Here is a 12,396-nt window from a genome sequence, read left to right as displayed (position 1 = left end):
TTGCAATTTGACCGGGCTGCCAATAATAGAACGAAATCTTACTGCAGTAGGCCTTCTGCTGGGCCTCCTTTCAGCACATCCGAGATGACAATGGAGGTCTCGCCACTCTGAAAATGAGGGTTATCCCGACCTCCTGATATGGCTATCCCGAAGCCAAACCCTGGTGCCTGCATACAGAGAAACATAGATTAGGATGTTAGCATAGCTTTCTGTGTAGATCAGAATACTGGACATAATGTAAAGTTCTGGATACAGATAGACAGAGCTGACTAAGAAAAGCATACGCATGTATGTACATATGTACTTCAACCGTTTTATTAGACAGTAAACCAAATCTACATTATTACAAAACATACACATCATCAGTGTTTTTCACTGCCAGCAAGCACGTAAACTTATAGAGAGTTAGAATCGTCAGTGTAGTTTGAATGCAAAAGCATGCACAACTTCTAGTGTCTGTTATTCAGGCTCCCAAGCCAAACATGTGGGAGGGAATTATGCAGAAGAAAAGCACCGTGACGACTGTGATGTTTTGTTTGTTCCACCTGCAACTGTGTACACAGTAAGCACACTTCCTACATGATGTAATCCTGGAAATAGGAGGGAAGTGAAAATGCAGGGATGGGGGATGGAAGCAAAGATAGCAGAAGCAGGAAGGGGAGAGAGATATCTGGACCAGGACGAGTCTCAACACAAGTAAAGAGCATCAGAGGGAGAACAGATACCTACCCTGTGTAGTGTTACTGTGTGCTGTTCCCAGATGACAGTCTCCTCCATTGCTGCACTCTGGAAGACAGAAATAAAGTACTTGTTTGCCTGATCGTCTTATCACAGACACCCACAGATAAGCAAATATGGCAAAAACTCACTGGTTCAAGAAGCTCAAATGTTAATAGTCACAGAGCATGCAGAAATAATCTTTCAAATTGATGAATTGTAAACATGTCCATGTTCCACGCAGTTTGCTCCTGAAATGGATTCACACTGTGACTTTAACCTTTATGTAACTCAGCAGGATGCTCCTTCATCTTTTCCGAGTGAATAATGTGGATGTGATCAGCACAATCGAGCTGATTGCCTTCATAATGTGTACACTCCAGCTTCCAGGCACATATGTACACCCAGTGCTTCTGCAGTATACTTAATAACTTTATATTATGATTTGCACTGCACTGGAAATAAAAGGAGGAAATGAACAATCGTAAAAGGCTGCACTGTCGAATGTAGAGAACGAAAGTGCACACCGAAAACATCAAGTAAAATCTAAAGTCATCAGACACTAATAGCATTCGACTGAAGTCAATTTCCACTTCATCCCCTCTACTAAGTTAAGAGGTTCTAGAAGAGGGACGCAGTCTCAGTGGGCTCTTCACATGTGAGATCTAATAAGGAGGCAAACTGTCACAGCCAGTATACACATCCAGGGCTGCGCCCGGCAGGTTATTGAGTTCGCTTCACTGTTACCTATTTACAGTGAGGCTGATAGCACTGTGCTTTGTTTTATCTGCAGTGCACTCACAAACAGACCACACACTAGCAACATACTCTCTCCTGGTACATTCACAATGTTTACCCGGCATTTAATACGATCACACAACCCTGCTGAATACAACGAGGCCGCACTAACAGCACGTCTTTAAATGTAAAGCACATCCTCCGTCACATTAACGACCAAAGAGGATAAGATGAAGGTCACCTCCTTCAGCTGTCAGGTCAGCACTGTCCTCTGCGCCTCGCTTCTTATCTTATCTCTTCTTCTACATCGTTCCACTTCCACCACAATCTCACGACACATTAGCCGTTCAATGACTGCATATAAAATACTACGAGGTTCATCCCTTTGGGGGCAAATTACAACCCGCAGCGCAGCACCTAATGCCAATAACCCACATTTGTCATGTAAATTGATCCTAAGAGTGTGACCTTAATAGGTGAGACGATCACACATCTCCCTCCCGCTTCGCTGGTGATTTCTTTTGACACCTGGAACACTTACGGTACGCTCGCCTAGGCAGAGGACTCATTGGGAAGAGGGATCTCTCATGTTGCGGCACATTAAAGTGTGATGACAGACGAGCAACGGGACATGAACCGTACATTAAAAGCAGCATCAGTTTCAGTGCTTGGACCCTCGGCTGACATCACTGCCACCTTGTTGGCAGCTTCATACCCGAAACGTCTAGCGAGTGTCAGTCCAACTTCATGTTGAAGAGTAATCTGCACCACATCAGCACGACATCCTGCTCATGGTATGGCTAAAGTGATAATGAGCCACGGGCTCATTATCATGATAGAAAAGTCCGAGGAGGTGATTTAGCCGACTGTCTCTGCTGCCGTCCTGTTTTATTGTTTTACCACCCGGGCTTCCTTCCACACATCGTCCTCTTGTCCGTCACGACCTGTCAGCCAAGTGCCAACTTTAGCGAGTGTCTGGGAATACAGGCGGCTGAATAAGTCGCCACAAGTGGCCCCAGACGTTCTCAGCTTGGCAGCGACGGTCACAAACTCCTCGAGCAGCTTATGGCGGGACTCATGCGAGGAGGGGGAACAAAAGGATGGAACAGGGGAACTCCCACTGGCCTTTTTTACATGGAATGCACTGCAGCAAAAAAAAAAGAAAAAAAAAAAAGACATCTGAATATTAACAAGACTGCTGCAAACAGACGCGCGAGTTCTCACTGGAAAGTTTGCTCTGGAGGAGGATTTATGTTCGTGTCTTCTTGATCAGCACTGTGGAAACGCTGATGCAAAGAACTCCAACGTTTCCTCTAAATTTATGGTTTGTCACTAAACGGTAAAGTTACGGGAGGTACTTGTTTCCAGTTGACATTCCTACTTTCAGAAATTCCGTATCGGCATTCATGAAGCATAACACAACCATGCACACACACACACACACACACACACACACACACACACACACACACACACACACACACACACACACACACACACACACACACACACACACACACACACACACACACACACACACACACACACACACACACACACACACACACACACACAAAATGTTTAAGCCCTGTTGTTTGGGAGAAATGTGACTTTGTTGTCCGGAAAATATGATTAGAGAATGCTCACTGTGTCCGATCCAATGGAAATGAATCGCCATCGAATGAATGGGATGTATGATCCCAAATGAAGCGAAACAGAATCTAAAATAGAGTAAAAACTGGACAGAATTTAGGAGGGAAAAAAGATTTAGCGGGTCCTGCAGTGTGTATCTCTCCCATCCCACCCTCCATTTTCTCTTTCTCTCTCACACACACACACACACACTTCACTTTGAAGGGATGTAATTTTGCTTTCTCCTCCTGCAGAGCGTGTTGCTCTGGTAACAGAGGGGGGAACAGTGTGGTGTTGTGACATTTTCAGGCCGTGTCTGAAGGTTCCTCTGATGAACCATGGGAGGTTTAAAGAAGACACGGCTGAATTCATTTAGAAACAAAAGCTGTTTTTGAATTTTAAACTAGCACTGTTTTTTTTGGTTGTCCCTAAACACAGTCTTCACTAATTACAAACATGTTACCTCAGAGGCGCTGTTCTTCGTAGGAATTAAAAGTAATGCTTTGCAGTACATTAAAACCAAAAACTACTGCACGGCTCTCTGTGTTCAGTCTCACAAGCAAACGTCTTGGTGTCCTATTCAGAGGCAGAGACATTAATCTCAAAGGTCAAGTAAACATAGAAGAAAGAGAAGGGAAACGTTCGAGTCTCCTGTGTAGTTTCTACTAAAGTCGCCTCAGCGTCCAGTGACTGAGGAGTGCTTGTGGCACCGTTGTGTTCTCCCTTTATGGCCACAAACTACAGGTGCCAACAGAAGCTTCAAGCCACAAGCCAGAGCTGGCAGCCGCTCTCCACGGCAGAGACACACCATGATGGTTTGGGGTCATGCTTGGGGGATTACAGCCAGCACTACAACACAGATGGACTACAACACAGATGGATCACACACAGCTGAGTAGAGAACAGACAGGAAAGCTGTGGGCAAAATGGAATATGTCAATATCTAAATTATTCAATAAACCTAGTGTGGCTTTATTCTTCGGCAGAACAAACTATTTAAGCCGGTCAAAGAAATACTCTTATCAGAAAACTGAACAACACCGATTGAGATACTTGTGTGACCTGGCAGCACCGTCTGAAGCACAAAGGGATATCATCAGATTTTGGCGACTGTTGGCGAGTCTCCCAGACACTTTGGCAAAGTACCCGTCTTTTGACCGTTCTCTTCTAATCAATTTGACAAAAAAAAACTATTTGGCCGGTAGAATAGTGAAGAGCAGCTGATCTTGGTGCTTCATTGCAAGACAAATAGAAAATAAGTATATTTATGTAATGGCTAGTCAGAATATCTCATACCACTTAATATGAGACACCTAAAGTCACATCTCAGTGAGGAAGAGGGACTTGTTTTTAGACAGTGCATCTTGAATATCTTGTTAAGTGAAATACTACTTCTAATTATCGCAGAAGTATGACACACAACACTTCTTAATACTAATGAAATGTTGCTCAAAATGAGTTTTTCCAGCTAATTTTCAAGATATCTTTACCCACATTTTACATCATATTTCAAGAAGCTTTGTCAAGCTTTGTACTATTCAAACTATTACTACTACTAGAGGAGGGGAGCTGAGATGGCGTTTAATTTTGTATTCACTTTGGAGAATCATTAAAATTAAAGAGTGCTGGCTCCCCAACTCTCTATTCAGCAGAAAAACAAAATCATATTTCTTCCAAAGAGGGAACTGAGGCAATATGGTGGCGTGTTCAATTATCTGACTAAGAGAATAGATTTTGTGCTGTAGTATGGTTTAGGGGTTTAGGGGTGAGGCAGAACCTTATTCAATTTTGACCGCTCTGGGACAAGAGGGGCTAAAAATAGCTCTCATTAATTCTGCCGTTGTGATGCTGCAACAGAGTGATTAAAGGGAAACTTGCAGCGTGAACACCGGAGAACGTTTAATAACCTCTTGTTATATTAAATGCCACGGACTCACTGGGACAAATGATGCATTACGGCATAGGAAATACATTCCCTATCTCTCTAGTGCCCATTTGTTGGATTTGGCCTGAGGAAAACAGAGAGGTAGATCATGTTCACAAAGCCTTTACAGCGCCAGCGCAGTGAAAATGTGGCTATTCAAACAAGTACTACGATAAAGAATGTTCAACGTTGACGCTGGGACACTCGGGGTACACAGAGCGGCACAAAAAGGACATTTTTAGCATTGAATTATGATTAGCTGAAACAAAACCAACTGAGGAAAATTACTTCTCAATAATTGAATAAAACGTGATAATGGTGCGATACATTTCTTCCATTCATCTTATATATTCATTCTATTTCTACTATCAGTTTGAGATAAGACACCACTTTTTTTCAGATCCTTATTTGAGACCCAAATGAGCTTCCACAGTCCTACAAATACAACTCCCCACGTGATGAGAGCAGCAATGCAGCTACACGTGTCTCCAGCAGGGAAAGAAACGTCTCTCATTGGTTCCAAAGTTCTTAGTCCGTCAGAGCCGTAACGTCTTTAAATCAAACGAATGACACTGACTGCAAAAGACTAGCAAACAAATTGCTCGAACAAGGATACTTTCAGGACAGTGTGCGAGTTGCACTGCGGCCAACGACAGAAACACAACAACAGGATCGCACTCCACTGCTGGCTGCTGGCAGTGAAGCAGCAAACAAGTCGAATCGGATGATTGATCACTTCAGAAATTGAAAACGATGTTCTGGGGAGTTCTGACAACTGCTAAATCTCCACTGCCTCGGAGAACATATTCAAATGCTAATGAGGGCCCATGCCTGAGCACCAGCCAGGGGCTCCCCTGAGAGATAAGTGGCCCCGTGCACATACAACATGGTCAGACACTGGGCTGTGGAGAGGCAGCAAAGCACGAGCGATGAGAAGGCTAACAGATGGAACCTATTAGCTCTGAAACAAAAACTTAACTGCCAACCATTACATCCATGAGAAGACACACACTAACATTATCTAAAAGCTACAGTAAAACAAAGTTCCACCACCATCTTCTTAATGTGTTGCTTAAGAATTCAGATGAAACTGGATGCATACGAGATCAGGAGGTACTTGCATCACTTCATCCTGGTCACTACAGAGAACACAAACAGAAGCGACTCCAGCCTCCAGCTCCTCCTCAGTAAATCCAGCAGGAGATTCCTGCAGACGCACATCAGCAGCCTCAGTGCATAACCCGCACCAATCAGTGCTACGAGGGACGAACCCCCGCCTTCCTTTCTCTGCTGTTGAACAACTGAAACTATGACCACAGGTGAGGGCTTAAGCAGCTACACCCTACTGCTTCCTCTTGCCTCCGCTCCAAACATCTTTTCTTCAAAATGCACCCCTCACTCCCAACTCTCTCTTCTTCACACGCTCATGGGATCGAAGCAAATCCCCTCTGGCTTGGCAGCGATCTGTGCGGGATCTGCAGTTCCGCTACAGCATGGGACTCCTCTGTACTAGCGAACATCCATCCGCAGTGTAAACTGCTGTATCGGACTTAACCCCCGAGGTGCCGGGTTGAGCCAGAGCAGAATTCTTCAGTCCTCTCTTTGCATGTGGAACATTGTTACGCCCCCCCCCCCCCCCCCCCCTCTAACCCCAGGTGTGCTGCATTGCATGCATACATTATGCTCAAGTATCAGCGGCGTCCCATAAAGGATTACTGACCGTCAAACTGACAGTTAATAATAAACAACGCATACTTTGTTCTCAAACAGCAACTATATTAACAGGTTGCTAATGAAGCAGATAAAACCAAATCTAACAATAAAAAAAAGGGAAATCTGAGAGGTTCAGGCAGGGTGAGAGGAAAGCAAAGAGGCACATGTGACTCGTGTGACATCGTTCAATGAGGAAGAACATTCTGACATCTGTAGCGCAAAACGATATGTTTAAACAAGTTATTATAGATTTCGTTATTCAATTTTCTCTTTGTGGGACAGCGAAAACGGTCGTAGCATACTACTCATAATTTAGTTTGCACATCTTTCAAAAGTAGTTCAATAAGTTCAACTATTTTATGGGGAAATTAACTCAACAGCCAGCACTTAAAAATCGCCAAAGGAAATGCTCATTATTGTAGAGCCGAAATTATGATGGTGTTTACAGTGCGGCAACTGAAACGGCTTTATTAGGAAAAGAGCTCACTGCATTGCAGGTTCCAACAACTGAGAATATTGTTCTATTCTGTGGAAAACATCTTAGTGAGTGCATCTAATCAAGCAGCATTAAGAGGAACTTTTTACAATTGTTTTAGTAGTTTAATCCTTTTACCCCATTAAGACGTCTGTGTTTGACGCCTTAGTGTAGCATATCAGTTGAATAACACACATACCAAACGTCCGTATAGCAATAACGTTACTCAACGTGTGTATTTGTCATGAAGTCCATCCACAGTGTTGATGTTGATTCACGTGCAGAAACTACGATACTTCTGTATCAGACAAATGAAGCAACGTTTCACTTTGCACTACAAACATGGATCTGAGACCATTCAAAGGCCATGTGGGTCATGACTTCCCACTTCTCAGTCAGGGAATGATTGAGTTGGACAAGCCTGACGGACACCCAATCACCGCTGGTTAAATTTACATCCCTCAGAGCAGAGCCTGAGCGTGGTGACAGATTCCACACATAGTCTGCTCTCTCCACCAGCTTCTGCCGACCAGCCTCCAAATTAATTATTCCTACAACAACTTAAAGAGGCATTTAAAGAACCCAAGCAGCTAAACGCTTCCAAGTCTGCAGTTTAGCCGCTACTATGTCTTATTCTTAATACTTCATTCGTGACGACAGAATGCAAGGGTGTAATTAAACTCTGCAAAATAAATCTTATAAATAAATATAAATATTTATTTTCCCAGCGCAAAAATGGTGACGCAGAAACGCAACTTTTCTCGTACGAATGAAGAGTTCTCTGTCAAGTACCGTTTACACCACGATTACTCCAGCATTCTGTTACATTCCTTGTTTCAGTTACGGATACTTCAGCAACGTACTGTGTGTCGATTTTACATAAGTGTGTTGTTTTTACTGAGTTGTAGCAAATATTAAAACAGAATCAATCCGGTGACTACAGATAGTTTCTGTCAAAGCATTCGATCCCGCTCTTAAAGGGGTCACATCTGAGGAAGAGACTTGACATAAAGTTACTGGAGTGGCAACAACTTCGGTGAGGGATGAGTCTCGAAGGCAGTCCATGAGAAAAATATACATCATTGAATAAAATGTCTTTGTGATGGTTTGAACACACGGAAACCTACGAGAACTGTCAAAGATACTTATGCCAATGATTGGGTTTCAGTTTCCAAAATGGAGGAAGCCAGCAGGCAAACCTTATTTGATGTGCTAAACATTGAGGATAACTCTCAACACTGTAATTAACAAGTAATCTCATGTAATTTGTTCAGACAGCATGATAATGAGCAGTTATTACTTTGATTTCTGTCATAATATTGATGCTGACATGAGTTGTGTACTTTCTGTCCAACAGTGTAGACCCGGTAAACGTTCTTCAGCGGAGACGAGACATTGTATTGCTGGTTGTCTTTTCTTTTGTCATAACACGTTTTATAATTCAAGTCGCGTTGTCTTGAATTATGTCTCTCTAATGCATTTGAAATATTAAACCTGCAAGAACTTTTTGGGCCACTCTGGGGCAGCGGAAGAGAAACACCCAACCCTAACAAAAAATGACTCTTGAATTGAGTTTGGGATTTCTTTACACCATTTTCCACAAAACAACAGAACAATAATACATAAATGAAGCCCAAAACTTCTATACTCGTCTCAGGGACAGTGGCTCAGGGAGTCTATTTTCAGAATCCAAAGCTTGAGTCAGTGATCATAACCAGAGCCACAGTGTGTCCTGAACACATGGACCAGGAAATCAGCCCTGTGGAAGTTATCTGCGCCCCACACAGAGCCCATCGGAGGGCAGGAATGTGCTGATAAGCTGAGCCACTGACCTGCACCCTGCCTCCTCTCAGTCACAGGGACTGAAACGAGGACAAAGGAGCCAATGACAAACAGTAATGATAAGGGATGTTTCTGCGCTAGAAGAAAAAGGAGGTTCACGTTGAAATGTGATTGACGAGAGATTTGCAAGCCTCGTCATTGTGATGGCTTCACACCCCTTTCAAATTTACGATGGACTTGATTTATATAAGAAAGCTTCTGTATAACCGGAGCTATGAACATAACATAAACATGTAATTTGCCATTATATTTTGTCCTTAGAGTTGGTTGTGAAGGTTGACACAAACATTATAACAGTAAATGATCTATACATGCTGAGATGTGTGACTTTTATGTTTAAAAACCCTCTCTATTGGCACCAGTTCTATTTAATTCATCTTGTGCCAATAAAGTATGCAGTGTAACATTTGAGTGCACATAAAGAGGGGCAGGATTAAACTAGGCTGCAATGCAGAACAGAAAATCCTCCTGTATTAAAAATAAAGGATTAGATCTATTAGCTCAGGCAGGGAGAAACAATTAGTGTCAAAAGTCCATCTCAGTCTGAAGTCTCACCTCTCAACGGATGAAAATATCACAACAATGTTAATTGTACAAACTAATCCATGGTGTAGTTAGCAGAGATATAATACTTAGCTCATTGCAGGTTAACGCATTCAATATTTTTTCTTTTTATTCTAGTAGCACCTCTAGGCTATCACTAACACTGAAACATGTGCCATCTTCACAGTCTCCCACCATTGTTTTGGCATTGTTTTCCAGCAGCCCCTCTCTCCACAACTAGACCATTAATCTCTGTAAAGAGGTACCTGAGGACATTTACTTTGATCTCTTTCATATCAATAAAATAAGCCATTTAGTTTGGCATTAACATGTGTGCATAACTAAGGTTTAAAAATATAGAATGTGTCAACATATGGTATTAATACAGTCTCATTGTCACATAGGTATGTTTCAACCAGCAAGAGCTGGTTCAAAAGCCCCTCATACCACACCGTGTCCTCAAATACACAAGACTACAAAACTCCAGTCACATGTAACTTAGGTTGGCAACATATCAGATACATCTGTCCTTCCAAAACCACAATGACTCAGATGACTGCTGCTCCCATGACAGCTTAGGTCAACAAGATTTACAGGTCAACATGTATGGCTGCCCTTGAGCAGCTAGATATTCTGTTCTTCTACTCAGGCGACATGTTTACCAGCACAACACTGCCAAGTCAATTATTTTTTTTAAAAACCAGTTAAATGGGGCAATGAAACATCTAATGGCTGCCACAAATATCATCTGTATTGCGCCTCACCCACTTCATTTGAAAAGTCTGTTGACTTGCCTTGCTGCCACTTCATGTACCCATTACTATCATGAGGCCAGTGATGATGTTACATAGCACATCAACACACAGATGTGCAGTAATGAATCATCATAACTACATTGACAGATATTCTAATTATAGATTGTAATGTGGATATGTTGTGGTAACAGAAGAAATGTTATGTTACTGAATGCTTCAAATGACAGCTTCCTTTAAATTCAAAGACTGTTATCCATTATAGACAATAAGACAGGACCAACCGATCACATACCATTCACAAAGTGAGCGAATACAACCCAAATGTACTCGATCAAGAGCATACTTATTAGCTGATTTTGGCCACTATTAATGATGTTTTCATACATTGTGTAATCAAAACAGAGGTTGTGAAATATGTTGGCCATGTTGGCTTAAGGATAAATTAGGGAATTCACATTGAATCACAATATTATGATTAAAGGTCTGTTACTTTTATATCCAAGATCATTTTCTTGTATCCTGGCTCGAGTGATTAAACGTGAATGTGTGTTGTATGTTATCTGTCCATACTAGCTGTAGTTATGACTAGTCTAACTTAATGTAACAAACGATAACAGTCAACAACAGAGTCCAGCTTTTATAACACTCAACAGGTGATGCCTGGTGCTTTGTGTTCATGTTAGCATCAGTCTATTCCTTGTTATGGAAATGTAAATAGTTAGTTAGCCGATAGCATGAGCGATGCTAACCAAACACCAGCTGTAGCCCACAGGAAAGCCCCCACACACAGCTGACAGGGCATTATTATGACAGCTGGTAACGTGACAGACACCGGGGACAGACAGGCAGGTATTCTAGTGTCACCAAAACTTAACCCAGCTAAAACGCTAACGTTAGCCAACTGCTACCTAGCCTCACCAAAGACCCACTTAAGTTTGACTAACAGACCATCACAACAAGGTGAGCCACCGCTTGACCTTCCATGTCATTTCAAAACCCCGATGTCATATGTGTAGCAGCTGGCCTCACGATACCGCTCCCTCCTTGTCTCTAGCAGTTTGACACTTAATTCATCTTTTGCCCCCTTTTATACCCTCTTTGGTCAAATCAACCCCAAGCTGGCCGACATTTTGTTCCAGCAGCTAGGCTAGCTCATCACAGCGAGCGTTACCTGGACGCTCCGCCCGATGACAGCTCAACCGCAATGCATTTTGTCAGTTAACGTTATCGCTTATGCAAGCTCCACAAAAAGGAAAATAGGGCAATGAACACCGTTATTCATGCTGGCAGCTAGAAGATAATGTTAGCATGTTTGGGGCAACTAGCTAACCACTTAGCATAGCGCGTAGATACAGTTCGCTAGCAGAGAGGTGGCTAAATTACCTCGGCTTGCACCGTTATCGTTCGCTCGTGCCCGCAGAGAGACACACGCATCCAGTCAGCTCCCGCGAGCTAGAGCGAAATACGCTCCCCAAAACAACGAACTCACGGAGAGAACAAGAAAACCATTCACCTTTAGTAAAAGCAATGGTCCTCACGCCGTGCTTGTGAAAATCTTACAGAAAAAAGGGAATGGAAAGATCTTGCTGGTGTGGCTCCAGAGCAGCAGCCGCCGCACTGCAATGGCAGGCAGTGGATGAAGCCTTCCTTCTCTCTCTCTCCCCCCCACTCTGCTCTCACACTTCGGCTGCCGTCACCGCCGCGGTGACAGTGACAGGTTCGCCTGGAAGAAACCATTCCGATTTGTCCGCGAGGGGGGAGGGGGAAGGATGGGATGCAGAGAGGCTGGCCGCAGCTGCAGCAGCAGCATCAGCAGCAGCTATCCAGCAGCATCAAGCGCCATTCCAGCGTGAGAACGAGCGGTCTTCGATGAGGGTGAACACGCACCGAAGAAGCTTCGTGAACACTTCACATGTAGAGCTGGATGCGACTCGTATCGCCTTGTCATCTATTTCAAATGCATCAATTATTAATTAAGGAACCAAAATAAATAAATACTAGGAAAGTCCCTATGGCATTCTCACTGCACAATGTTTCATATTAGCCCACAACAATGT

General features: G+C 43.1%; 1 protein-coding gene across 9 annotated transcripts in view; it reads right to left on the bottom strand.

Moving 5' to 3' along the window:
• The window catches only part of tjp1b (tight junction protein 1b), a 30,191-nt gene extending 18,086 nt beyond the window's left edge, over positions 1-12,105 (bottom strand). For 8 of the 9 annotated variants that reach the window (XM_076089257.1, XM_076089259.1, XM_076089260.1 and 5 more), the window contains exons 1-3: positions 11,900-12,105; positions 730-786; positions 43-167 (exon numbers count right to left, since the gene is read on the bottom strand). In XM_076089257.1, coding sequence (XP_075945372.1) covers positions 43-167; positions 730-786; positions 11,900-12,076 — 359 coding nt within the window. In that variant the 5' untranslated portion in view covers positions 12,077-12,105. Of the gene's footprint in view, positions 1-42; positions 168-729; positions 787-11,852 lie in introns of all 9 variants that reach the window. The other variant, XM_076089261.1, reaches the window with a different exon arrangement.
• Between the last annotated feature and the right edge of the window lie 291 nt (positions 12,106-12,396).

The sequence above is a fragment of the Anarhichas minor genome, unplaced genomic scaffold (assembly GCF_050575085.1).
Source record: "Anarhichas minor isolate MPS153535 unplaced genomic scaffold, ASM5057508v1 ptg000011l, whole genome shotgun sequence".
Taxonomy (NCBI): domain Eukaryota; kingdom Metazoa; phylum Chordata; class Actinopteri; order Perciformes; family Anarhichadidae; genus Anarhichas; species Anarhichas minor.
Note: the sequence above shows the minus strand (reverse complement) of the source record. Positions and strands in the feature narration are given on the sequence as shown.